The sequence below is a fragment of the Rhinopithecus roxellana genome, chromosome 13 (assembly GCF_007565055.1).
Source record: "Rhinopithecus roxellana isolate Shanxi Qingling chromosome 13, ASM756505v1, whole genome shotgun sequence".
Taxonomy (NCBI): Eukaryota; Metazoa; Chordata; class Mammalia; order Primates; family Cercopithecidae; genus Rhinopithecus; species Rhinopithecus roxellana.
Window position 1 is genome coordinate 99,798,184 of NC_044561.1, and position 12,931 is coordinate 99,811,114.

The following is a 12,931-nucleotide window of genomic DNA, read 5'->3' on the forward strand; positions in this document are numbered from 1 at the left end:
AGCTCGAGACCAGCCTGGCCGACATGGTGAAAACCCATCTCTACTAAAAATACAAACATTAGCTGGGCCTGGTGGCACGCACCTGTAATCCCAGCTCCTCGGGAGGCTGAGACAGGATAATTGCTTGAACCTGGGGTGTAGGGGTTGCAGTGAGCCAAGATTGCGCCATTGCACTCCAGCCTGGGTGAAAAGAGCAAGACTCCGTCTCAAAAACAAACAAACAATCCAAGTGACTCTGGAGGTTAGCTTGAACCCAGGAGTTTGAGTTCCACCACTGCACTCCATCCTGGGCAACTGAGTGAGACTTTGACTCTAAACATAAAAATAAATTAATTTAATAGTTCAGTGGCCACTTAGGGCTAGTGGTTGCAGGTCTATAGCTTTACAAGTGTAAATCCATCTGTATTTTAAAGAATATACAAACAGCATATGAACATTGTTCTAGGCTGGCATGCTGGCTCACACCTGTAATCCCAGTACTTTGGGAGGCCAAGGTAGGTGGATCACCTGAGGTCAGTAGTTCGAGATCAGCCTGGCCAACATGGTGAAACCCCGTTTCTACTAAAAATAAAAATTAGCCAGGCATGGTGGCATGCGCCTGTAATCCCAGGTACTTGGGAGTCTGAGGCAGGAGAATCGCTTGAACCCAGGAGGCGGAGGTTACAGTGAGCCAAGATCGTGCCACTGCACTCCAGCCTGGGTGACAAAGTGAGATTCTGTCTCAAAAATAAATAAATAAAAATAAAAACCATTGCTCTATACCTTTCTTCATCTTACTTGGAGATGGATCCATATTAGTACCATAACAATATATATTTACTCAAGCCCCTAATGCTATTTAGGATATTACTTTTACAATGATGCAATAAGTATGCCCTTATGTGTCTGTGTGCTATCTACAAGATGAATTCCTAGGGAGGAACTGATGGGAGGCACAGCATTAAGTTTGTTTTCTGTTTTTGTTTTGAGTCCAAGTCTCTCTCTGTCACCTAGGCTGGAGTACAGTGTTACAATCTCGGCTCACTGCAACCGCTGTCTTCTGAGTTCAAGCAACCCTCCCACCTCAGCCTCCCGAGTAGCTGTGACTATAGGCGCATGCCACCATACTTGGCAAATGTTTGTATTTTTTGGAGAGACTGGGTTTCGTCATGTTGCCCAGGCTGGTCCTGAACTCCTGGGCTTAAGCGATCCACCCACGTCAGTCTCCAAAAGTGCTGGGATTTCAGGCATAAGCCACCATGCCCAGTAGCATTAAGTATTGAAATCTCCTTTTCCCTTTCTTGAATCCCATCTCCTTAAGTTGACTGGGCTATTGAAGGACAAGGACTAAATCATTTACCTTTCTCCCAGGCTCCCAGAACCTTGCATAGGTTCAAGACCAAAGTTGGTCTCTGACCCTAATATCCCACTTCTCAGCATTTCTCTTAAGGAGATGATAAAAGTACAGAAATGTATGTTCATTGAGTTATTGTCTTCAATAGAGGAGTTGATTCCTCTGTATTGTGCAATACCTGCAACCTTTAAGGAGAATTCACAGTCGGGTGGGGATGCCTGCTTGGTAGGGGCTCAATAATTGTTCATTATTGAAGGACTACATATTGAGATCATAGCAAATGGACTTTTGAACAAAAGGTTCCTACAGTAAAAGAAGTATGGGCGGTGGCTCATTGACTATAATCTCAGCACTTTGGGAGGCCAAGGAGGAAGAATCGCTTGAGCTCAGAAGTTCGAGACTAGCCTGGGCAACATGGTGAAACTCTACAAAAGAATACAAAACTTAGGCCGGGCGCGGTGGCTCAAGCCTGTAATCCCAGCACTTTGGGAGGCCGAGACGGGCGGATCACGAGGTCAGGAGATCGAGACCATCCTGGCTAACACGGTGAAACCCCGTCTCTACTAAAAAATACAAAAAGAATACAAAACTTAGTCCGGGTACAGTAGCTCACGCCTGTAATCCCAGCACTTTGGGAGGCCCAGGCAGGTGGATCACCTGAGGTCAGGAGTTCGAGACCAGCCTGGCCAACGTAGTGAAACCCTGTCTCTGCTAAAAATACAAAAATTAGCCAGGTGTAGTGGTTGGCTCCTATAATCCTAGCTACTTGGGAGGTTGAGGCAGGAGAATTGACTGAACCCATGAGGCAGGGGTTGCAGTGAGCTGACATTGCGCCATTGCACTCTAGCCTGGGTGACAAGAGTGAAACTCTGTCTCAAAAAAAGCAAAGGAAAAAAACACACAAAAATTAGCCTGCCATGGTGGTGGGTGCCCATAGTCCCAGCTACCCTGGAGGCTGGGGTGGGAAAATTGCTTGAGCCTGGGAGGCTGAGGCAGCAGTGAAGCAGTGAGCAGTAATTGAGCCACTGCACTCCAGGTTGGGTGACAGAGCGAGACCCTGTCTCAAAAAGAAAAAAAAAAAAGTGTGAAATTCACTGATGTAGCTATTTATCAACATGAAAAGATGTTCACAATATGGACTACGAAATTTTTTTTTTTTTTTTTGAGACGGAGTCTCGCTCTGTCGCCCAGGCTGGAGTGCAGTGGCCGGATCTCAGCTCACTGCAAGCTCCGCCTCCCGGGTTTACGCCATTCTCCTGCCTCAGCCTTCCCCAGTAGCTGGGACTACAGGCGCCCGCCACCTCGCCCGGCTAATTTTTTAAAATTTTTTAGTAGAGACGGGGTCTCACCAGGTTAGCCAGGATGGTCTCGATCATCCTGACCTCGTGATCCGCCCGTCTCGGCCTCCCAAAGTGCTGGGATTACAGGCTTGAGCCACCGCGCCCGGCCTGGACTACGAAATATTATGCCAAGTGTAGTCCCATTAAACACAATATGCATGACCGGGTGCGGTGGCTCACGCCTGTAATCCCAGCAGTTTGGGAGGCCGAGGCTGGCGGATCACAAGGTCAGGAGATCGAGACCATCCTGGCTAACATGGTGAAACCCCGTCTCTACTAAAAATACAAAAAATTAGCCAGGCATGGTGGCAGTAGCTGAGTAGTCCCAGCTACTTGGGAGGCTGAGGCAGGAGAATGGCATGAACCCGGGAGGTAGAGCTTGCAGTGAGCCGAGATTGCGCCACTGCACTACAGCCTGGGCAACAAAGTGAGACTCCATCTCAAAAATAAATAAATAAATAAAAATAAAAAATTAAATTAAATTAAAAAAAAACACAATATGCACGTGAAAATATCCTACAAGGATATTCTTTGAATGGTGGAAATAAAGTTGATTAAATGTTTTTATCTTCAAAATGTTCTGTATTTTAAAATATTTTTCAAAGAACAGGTATAATTTTTTTTATTATCATCATTATTATTTTTTGACACAAAGTCTTGCTCTGTCAGCCAGGCTGGAATGCAGTGACACGATCTCAGCTCACTGCAACCTCCACCTCTCGGGTTCAAGCGATTCTCCTGCCTCAGCCTCCTGAGTAGCTGGGACTACAGGCACTCACCACCATACCTGGCTAATTTTTATATATCTAGTAGAGACCAGGGTTTCGCCATGTTGGCCAGGCTGGTCTGAAACTCCTGACCTCAGGTGATCTGCCTGTCTCAGCCTCCCAAAGTGCTGGGATTACAGGCGTGAGTCACTGCACTTGGCTGTCTGGTCTTTTTTGATTAATTAAAACTGCATGTTTCAATACCTGTGAAAAGAAGGGAAAAAACATTTTTTAAAAAATGTAGGTGCATGTTCTTTCTGACAGTTCCTCAAATGATTAAACATAGAGATCCCATATGATCCATCAATTCCACTCCTAGGTATATAACCCAGAGAAATGAAAACATACAGCCACACAAAAACATGCAAATAAATGTATGTATACAGCAGCATTATTCATAATAGCCAAAAGGTGGAAACAACCTCAATGTCCATCAACTGAGGAATGGATAAACAAAATGTCATAAAGCCATATGATGGAGTACTACTGGGCCATAAAAATGAATGAAGTACTGATACATGCTGCATCGCAGGTAAACCTTGAAAACATGGCGCTAAGTGAAACAAGCCAGCCATAAAAGACACATGATTCCATCCATAGAAAATGTTCAGAAAAGGGAAATAAACTTATAGGCAGAAAGTAGGTTAGTGGGTGCTGAGGGCGGGGCGGAGGGGATAGGGAGATGATAGCTAAAGGTGTATGGGGTTTCTTTCCAAGGTGATAAAAACGTTGTCCAGGCACAGTAACTCATGCCTGTAATCCCAATACTTTGGGAGGCCCAGGCGGGTGGATCACTTGAGACCAGGAGTTCGAGACCAACCAGGACAACATGGCGAAACCCCATCTCTACTAAAAACACAAAAATTTAGCCAGGCGTGGTGGCATGTGCCTGTAATCCCAGCTACTGGGGAGGTTGAGACAGGAGAATCGCTTGAACCTGGGAGGCGGAGGTTGAAGTGAACTGAGATCGAGCCACTGCACTCCAGCCTGGGCAACAGAGTGAGACTTGGTTTCCAAAAAAAAAAAAAAAAGATATTCCAAAATGGACTGTGGTGACAGTTGTGGATATCGGTGAATTGTACACTTTAAATAGTGAATTGTATGCTTTGTGAAATATATCTTAATAAAGTTTTTTTTTTTTTTTGAGACAGAGTCTCACTCTGTCACCCAGGTTAGAGTACAGTGCCGTAATCTCGGCTCACTGCAATCTCTGCCTTTTCTTTCCTTCCTTCTTTCCTTCTTTCTTTCTTTTTCTTCCTTTATTTCAAAACAAAGTTTGTTACCCAAGCTGTAATGCAGTGGTGCAGTCACAGCTCATTGCAGCCTCATGCTCCTGGGCTCAAGTGATCCTCCCACCCACCCCAGCCTCCCTAGGAGCTAGGACTACAGGCACAAGCCACTATGCCTAGCAAATTATTTTTTTTTTGAGACGGAGTCTCGCTCTGTTGCCCAGGCTGGAGTGCAATGGCGTGATCTCAGCTCACTGCAAGCTCCGCCTCCTGGGTTCACATCATTCTCCTGCCTCAGCCTCCTGAGTAGCTGGGACTACAGGTGCCCGCCACCACGCCTGGCTTATTTTTTGTGTTTTTAGTAGAGGCGGGGTTTCACCATGTTAGTCAGGATGGTCTTGATCTCCTGACCTCGTGATCCGCCCACCTCGGCTTCCCAAAGTGCTGGGATTACAGGCATGAGCCACTGCGCCTGGCCAATTTTTTTTTTCTTTATTTTTATTATTTATTATTCATTTATTTTTGGCTGGGTGAGGTGGCTCACAGCTGTAATCCCAGCACTTTGGGAGGCCAAGGCAGACGGATCACTTGAGGTCAGGAGTTTGAGACTAGCCTGGCCAACATGGTGAAACCCTGTCTCTACTAAAAATACAAAACTAAGCCAGGTGTGGTGGTACATGCCTGTGATCCCAGCTACTCAGGAGGCTGAAGCAGGAGAATCACTTGAACCAGGGAGGTGGAGGTTGCAGTGAGCTGAGATCGTGCCACTGCACTCCAGCCTGGGCAACAGTGAGACTCCATCTCAAAAAAAAAAAAAAAAAAATTAAAACTTAGCCAGGCATGGTGCCTCACGCCTGTAGTCCTAGCTACTGAGTAGACTCAGGCTGCAGTGAACTATGACTGTGGAACTGTACTCCATCCTGGGTGACAGAATCAGACCCTGTCTCAAATAAACAAACAAAAGGAGAATGGAAAGCTTAATGAGGGGCCTGAAGGGCAGCCTGGACCAAAAGAAGAGAAGGTGAGTTATGGATTTCCCAAACAGTCCTAACAGCAGAAAGCTGGGACTTACAGAAAGAGGTGGGGGATCCCAGGGCCTCAGATGGATTGCTGGGGGAAATGGTCACTTGAGAGGGGATGGAAATGGGCCCCATGCACTGCTACAGGCAAAGGGTAGATGAGGTTTCTGGAAGTGGCTATGCTATCAGCATATGATGTGCGTGGCTTCTTTTCTGTCCTGGAAGTGGTTGTGCCAACGCCCTTTGTATGGCACCAAAGAGGGGCCATAGGAAAGGAAAGGAAGAGAAAGGAAGGAAGGAAGCAAAGAAGGAAGGAAAGGAAGGAAAAGAGAGAAAGAAAGAGAGAAAGAAGGGAAGAAAGGAAGGAAGGAAGGAAAGAAGGAAGGAAAGGAAGGACAAGAGAAAGAAAGAAGGGAAGGAAGGAGAGGAAAGAGAGGAAAGAAAGAAAGAAAGAAAGAAAAGACGCATGGCAAAGAGTTCTCATCCAGGTAATCTTAGATTCATTTTTGCCCAGTGACCACACACTCCTCTTGGGCCAAGCAGTGCTCTGGAAAAGTCTCCCCGTGTTCTTCTGGACCTTGAGATTAAAAGAATATCTTTTACATCTCAGGGATAGGGAAGGCCTCTCTAAGTAAGACACAAAACCCTGAAGCAATAAGGAAAAAATTGACAGATTGAAGATTAAAATTTTCTCATATCCAAAGATTCCCTAAGCTAAGTGAGACAAGTGGCAGACTGGGAGAAAATATTTGCACATACTTAACAAAGATTTTTTCTTCAGAGCATGTAAAGAGCTCCTAAAAGTCAAGAAAAAGACAAACACACGGTCAAAGGATATGACTAGAAAATTCACAGGATTCAAACGGCCAAGAAACATGAAAACAGAAATTTGCACTAAAACAGCAGTAAGTTACACTTTCTTCTTTTGGTTTCCAGAATGCCACAGTAGCCTGGTTTTTCTCCTGCTTCACGGGATCCTCCACTTCAAGAGTCTCTATTTGGTTCTTTCTTTTCTTCTCTTTTTCTTTCTTTCTTTCTTTTTTTTTTTTTTTGAGATGGATCTCACTCTGTTGCCCACGGTGGAGTGCAGTGGCATGATCTTGGCTCACTGCAACCTCTGCTCCCAGGCTCAAGCGATTCTCCTGCCTCAGCCTCCCAAATAGCTGGGACTACAGGTGAGTGCCACCACACCTGGCTAATTTTTTGTATTTTTAGTAGAGATAGAGCTTCACTATATTGGCCAGGTTGGTCTTGAACTCCTGACCTCAGGTGGTCTGCCTGCTTCAGCCTCCTAAAGTGTTGGGATTACAGAGGTGAGCCACTGCACCTGGCCTCTTTCTTGAGCCTTTAACCTTGGAGGACCCAGGGCACTGTCCTTGGTCCTCTTTTCTTCTTTGTCTACACTCACCCACAACTTCATCCAGCTCCAGGTCCTCAGCCTGTACCCCTAGGTCACAGCCTTCCTCTCTGCCAACTGCTGGAGTTCCCCTTGGTGCTGCCCTAAGAGATTTTTAAAAACACAGTTGGCCGGGCGCGGTGGCTCACGCCTGTAATCCCAGCACTTTGGGAAGCCGAGGACTGGCGGATCACGAGGTCAAGAGATCGAGACCATCCTGGCTAACACGGTGAAACTCCGTCTCTACTAAAAATACAAAAAATTAACTGGGTGTGGTGGCAGGCACCTGTGTCCCAGCTACTCGGGAGGCTGAGGCAGGAGAATGGCGTGAACCCGGGAGGCGGAGCTTGCAGTGAGCCAAGATCGCGCCACTGACCTCTAATCTGGACCTGGACGGCAGAGCGAGACTCCATCTCAAAACACACACACACACAAAACAAAAACAAAACAAAACAAACAAACAAACAAAAAACACACAGCTATACGTTCTTTTTTTTTTTTTTTTTTTTTCTGAAACGGAGTCTCGCTCTGTCGCCCAGGCTGGAGTGCAGTGGCTGGAGTGCAGTGGCGCGTTCTCGGCTCACTGCAAGCTCCGCCTCCCGGGTTCACGCCATTTTCCTGCCTCAGCCTCCCGAGTAGCTGGGACTACAGGTGCCCGCCACCACCTCCGGCTAATTTTTTTTGTATTTTTTAATAGAGATGGGGTTTCCCCGTGTTAGCCAGGATGGTCTCGATCTACTGACCTCGTGATCCACCCGCCTCGGCCTCCCAAAGTTCTGGGATTACAGGCGTGAGCCACCAGGCCCGGCCCGTTCATTGTTTTAAGAGCTTGGCATTTTAATGTTTTGCTGCAGGAGAGGGAGGTTTCAGGGATTCACACTTATATACATACATGATGTTATTTCTGTAAGTGCAAACACATATATTTATGGCTATATGCATGGAAAAGCCTAGAAAGTGACACACCAAGATGTTATGAGTGTTTATGGGTTTTGGGATTACTAGAACTTTAAAAATGTCATTAGCACCATCAAATAGATTTACATTTAAAAATGTCATTAGCACCATCAAATAGATTTACAGTGAGACTATTTACATCAAATAGATAATTTACAATAGATTACAAAAATAACTTAAGGGTGTAACAATAGGTTACATACGCTAGTGTTCATTCATAGTTGGAAAGCTACACAATCATTAAAAAGCGTGTTGGCAATGATACTTAACCGATATGGCAAAATTTTCACTACTTGATGCCAGGTAAAACAGCAGGAGATGCCAGATATACAGTCTATACAGCCTGATGCCAGTTTTATATAATAAATTTTAAAAAATAAAATTACATGCGTCTAGAGAAAAACTGGAAGGAAATATATCAAAATGTTACCTGTGCACCTCTCTAGGTGATGTGAAAGGCGTTTTTCAACTTCTTGAATTTTTCAGTTTCCGAAAAAAAAAAAAAAAACTGGTTTTTTTTTTACCTTAATTAAAAAAAAAAAAACAAAAAAACCCTGTTTCTTATCCTTTTTGAGCCGCAAGTCGCTGACCGCCGGGCGCAGTAGCGATCCACCGCGTCCCCGCCCGCGTCGCTGCCGGGTCGCCGGAGGCCGCAGCACGGGAAGGTCCCGCAGGCCGCAGCGCCCCCGCGCGGTATGTCCTGGCAGCGGGAAGGGGGTGGGCGCCGAGGGCGGGGAGGCGGTGCCGGGCGTCCCCACGCTTCCCGCGAGATCCCGCTCCGCCCGCTCCGCCCCGCTCGCCGCGCTCCCAGCTCCCCGCGCCGCGGCACTTCCTGCCTTCCGCGCCCGCGCCGCCCGCCTTCGCCTGCGCCCGTCGCCTGCCGCCCGCCGCCCGGCGACGCGCCCGCCGGCGCCCCCGGAGGTGCCCCCGGCCCGGCCGGGTCGTCGCCCAGCCTCCGCGCCCGCGAGCCGCTTTGTCTCGGGCGGGGCGCGCGGGAGAGGCCGCCAGGTGCCCCCCGCCACGGGCCCGGGACCCCCGCCCCGGGGCGGCGGCGGCGGCGCCGGGCCCCGGGGCGGGGGGCGCGCCGGGATGGGCCCCAAGCGGCGACAGCTGACGTTCCGGGAGAAGTCACGGATCATCCAGGAGGTGGAGGAGAATCCGGACCTGCGCAAGGGCGAGATCGCGCGGCGCTTCAACATCCCGCCGTCCACGCTGAGCACGATCCTGAAGAACAAGCGCGCCATCCTGGCGTCGGAGCGCAAGTACGGGGTGGCCTCCACCTGCCGCAAGACCAACAAGCTGTCTCCCTACGACAAGCTCGAGGGTTTGCTCATTGCCTGGTTTCAGCAGATCCGCGCCGCCGGCCTGCCGGTCAAGGGCATCATCCTCAAGGAGAAGGCGCTGCGCATAGCCGAGGAGCTGGGCATGGACGACTTCACCGCCTCCAACGGCTGGCTGGACCGCTTCCGCCGACGCCACGGCGTGGTGTCCTGCAGCGGTGTGGCCCGCGCCCGCGCGCGAAATGCTGCCCCCCGCACCCCGGCGGCGCCTGCCAGCCCGGCCGCGGTGCCCTCGGAGGGCAGTGGCGGGAGCACTACTGGTTGGCGCGCTCGCGAGGAGCAGCCGCCGTCGGTGGCCGAGGGCTACGCCTCGCAGGACGTGTTCAGCGCCACCGAGACCAGTCTATGGTACGACTTTCTGCCCGACCAGGCCGCGGGGCTGTGCGGAGGCGACGGACGGCCGCGTCAAGCCACCCAGCGCCTGAGCGTCCTGCTGTGCGCCAATGCCGACGGCAGCGAGAAGCTGCCCCCGCTGGTGGCCGGCAAGTCGGCCAAGCCCCGGGCAGGCCAAGCCGGCCTGCCCTGCGACTACACCGCCAACTCCAAGGGTGGTGTCACTACCCAGGCCCTGGCCAAGTACTTGAAGGCCCTGGACACCCGAATGGCTGCAGAGTCTCGCCGGGTCCTACTGCTGGCCGGCCGCTTGGCTGCTCAGTCCTTGGACACCTCAGGCCTGCGGCATGTGCAGCTGGCCTTCTTCCCGCCGGGCACCGTGCATCCGCTGGAGAGGGGAGTGGTCCAGCAGGTGAAAGGCCACTACCGCCAGGCCATGCTGCTCAAGGCCATGGCCGCGCTAGAGGGCCAGGATCGCTCAGGCCTGCAGCTGGGTCTCACGGAGGCCCTGCACTTTGTGGCTGCCGCCTGGCAGGCAGTGGAGCCTTCGGACATAGCCGCCTGCTTTCGTGAGGCTGGCTTTGGGGGTGGCCCTAATGCCACCATCACCACTTCCCTCAAGAGTGAGGGGGAGGAAGAGGAAGAGGAGGAGGAAGAAGAAGAGGAGGAGGAGGGTGAAGGAGAGGAAGAGGAGGAGGAAGGAGAGGAGGAGGAGGAGGAGGAAGCAGGGGAAGGAGAGGAATTGGGGGAGGAAGAGGAGGTGGAGGAGGAGGGTGATGTTGATGACAGTGATGAAGAAGAGGAGGAAGATGAGGAGAGCTCCTCTGAGGGCTTGGAGGCTGAGGACTGGGCCCAGGGAGTAGTGGAGGCCGGTGGCAGCTTCGGAGGTTATGGTACCCAGGAGGAGGCCCAGTGCCCTACTCTGCATTTCCTGGAAGGTGGGGAGGACTCTGATTCGGACAGTGAGGAAGAGGAGGACGATGAGGAAGAGGATGATGAAGATGAAGATGACGATGATGATGAGGATGGTGATGAGGTGCCTGTACCCAGCTTTGGGGAGGCCATGGCTTACTTCGCCATGGTCAAGAGGTACCTGACCTCCTTTCCCATTGACGACCGCGTGCAGAGCCACATCCTCCACTTGGAACATGATCTGGTTCATGTGACCAGGAAGAACCATGCCAGGCAGGCGGGAGTTCGGGGTCTTGGACATCAAAGCTGAGTCACTGGACCTAGCTGTGCCGCTGTGCCCCCAACCTAGATTGGCAGCACCACCCCAGGGTAGAGGACTCTGGGCACCCGCTGTGCATGGAGCCAGAGTGTGGAGCCCCAGATCCTTTAGTAATGCTTCCCCTGGCCCTGCAACAGGCCCGGTCACCTTGGCCCAGCCGGGGGCTGAGTTCAGCCTCACTGTCTGCTTATTGCCTCTTTCTCAGAATCCTCTTTCCTCCCCATTTGGCCCTGGACTCAGGGGACCAGGTGGGGCGGGTGGGGAGCTGTCCGGTGCTACCACACCGTGCCCTCAGTGGACTAACCACAGCAGCAGCCAGGGGTGGGCCCTGGAGGTTCCCGGCTGGAGAGTGCCTCTCCCCTCTGCCACCAGGTCTTTGGTGGGGGGGGGACCCCAAAGCCATTCTGGGAAGGGCTCCAGAGGAAGGTCCAGCCTAGGCCCCCTGCAAGGCTGGCAGCCCCTATCCCCCCCCCCCCCGGGCCACCTCGAGAAGCACAGTTTAACTCACCACGGGCTCCTGAGCCTGCTTCTGCCTGCTTTCCATCTCCCCAGTCCCTTTCTCTGGCCCTGTCCATGTGACTTTGGCCCTTGGTTTTCTCTCCAGATTGGAGGTTTCCAAGAGGCCCCCCACCATGGGAGTGACAATGGGCGCTTCCCTTTTGTGGGCAGCTGCAGGCCCCATGCCTCTCCTCCCTCTCTGGCAGGGTCCCATCCTGGGCAGAGGGGCCTGGGGCTGGGCCCAGAGTCCAGCCATCCAGCTGCTCCTTTCCCAGTTTGATTTCAATAAATCTGTCCACTCCCCTTTTGTGGGGGTGAACATTTTAACAGCCAAGGGTGCATCCTTCATGGTCTGGGCTTGCGTCTGTCTTGGGGGACATATTTGTCCTGGCTCCCTTTGGTCCTTGCTTTGGTGGGACATGGAGGCAAGTGTTGAGAGGGTGGCCCTGACCCGAAGAGGGGCAGGAGGAGACCTCAAGCTTGGGATCATTTGGCTGGGGCAGGAGGGAGAGAGCCGTCAGTCTCTGGGGGCAAATCAATATGCACATGGGGACTAGGCCTACCGAGGCTGGTTTGAAGGCCTTTGCAGGAGTGGAGTCAGGACAGAAAGGAGTGTTGGGGCAGCTTCTGGGGTCCAGATTGGAGTTTGGAGGGGCATATAGGGCACCTTTGGTTTACCTTTGGTGCCTTAAGAGAGAGCGCTTTAGGCCTTTCAGTGAGTGATTGGCATCTCCAAGCCTGGTGGCCACCTCTGGGCACAGTGGCAGGAGGAAGGTGAAATTGCTAGGAACAGATTGCACCCCCAAGAGGCAGAGGATGAGTTGGTAACTCCCTGTGCAGTGCCTTCTGGGGGGCCCCAGTACAAAGGTGAGGTCAGGTCCCTTTGCTGATCCTACCCTTTTTCCTTTCAGAGCCAGCCCCTCCCTACCCCTCCCTCACTGAGGCCCCAGCGGTTCCAACCAGGGGAGGGCCTGGGCTTGAGCAAGGCTGGCAGCCCTGGGCCCCAAACCGGTTTTCCCACCTCACCTGAGGCTGGCACATCACTTCTGTGTTTCCTTCCCAGCCCTGGCCGGCCCTCACTACCAAGTTTCTCCTCTCCAACACTGGGAATGTTAATGGGGGAGTATCCAATTCATCTCTTGTCCCTGGCATGCCCTGGTTATCGCCCCTTGTGGAAAATCAACACCACTATATATTACTTTAAAACTAGAAATGGGTGTGACTTCCACTCTTGGCCTGCACTTCTGGCATTCAGGAATCCCCTCCAGGCCTTGAGGACTTTGAAGTGACAACAAAAAGTAGTTGGGATCCCCCTTGCCACCACCTTCCCGCCCCAAATCCGAACCCTGGAATTGGAGACCAGAAAGCTACAAGTAAGCCCCACCTGCTCTGGAGTGAGCAGGAGGGAGCATTGCCTGCTTGCCCAGGTGCTCCTGTTTAACCCAGCTCCCTCACCGCAGGTTCCAACAAGGCGAATTACTTCCATTT

General features: G+C 51.5%; 1 protein-coding gene across 1 annotated transcript; it reads left to right on the top strand.

Moving 5' to 3' along the window:
- Nucleotides 1-8,878: 8,878 nt before the first annotated feature.
- On the top strand, nucleotides 8,879-11,777 carry CENPB (centromere protein B). The gene has a single exon (XM_030915921.1). The coding sequence runs from the start codon at nucleotides 9,131-9,133 to the stop codon at nucleotides 10,934-10,936; it is 1,806 nt and encodes a 601-aa protein (XP_030771781.1). The 5' UTR covers nucleotides 8,879-9,130; the 3' UTR covers nucleotides 10,937-11,777.
- Nucleotides 11,778-12,931: the final 1,154 nt, after the last annotated feature.

Bases quoted from the DNA above. Each gene is read 5' to 3' on its own strand.
- CENPB (XM_030915921.1), top strand. From the start codon at position 9,131: ATGGGCCCCAAGCGGCGACAGCTGACGTTCCGGGAGAAGTCACGGATC.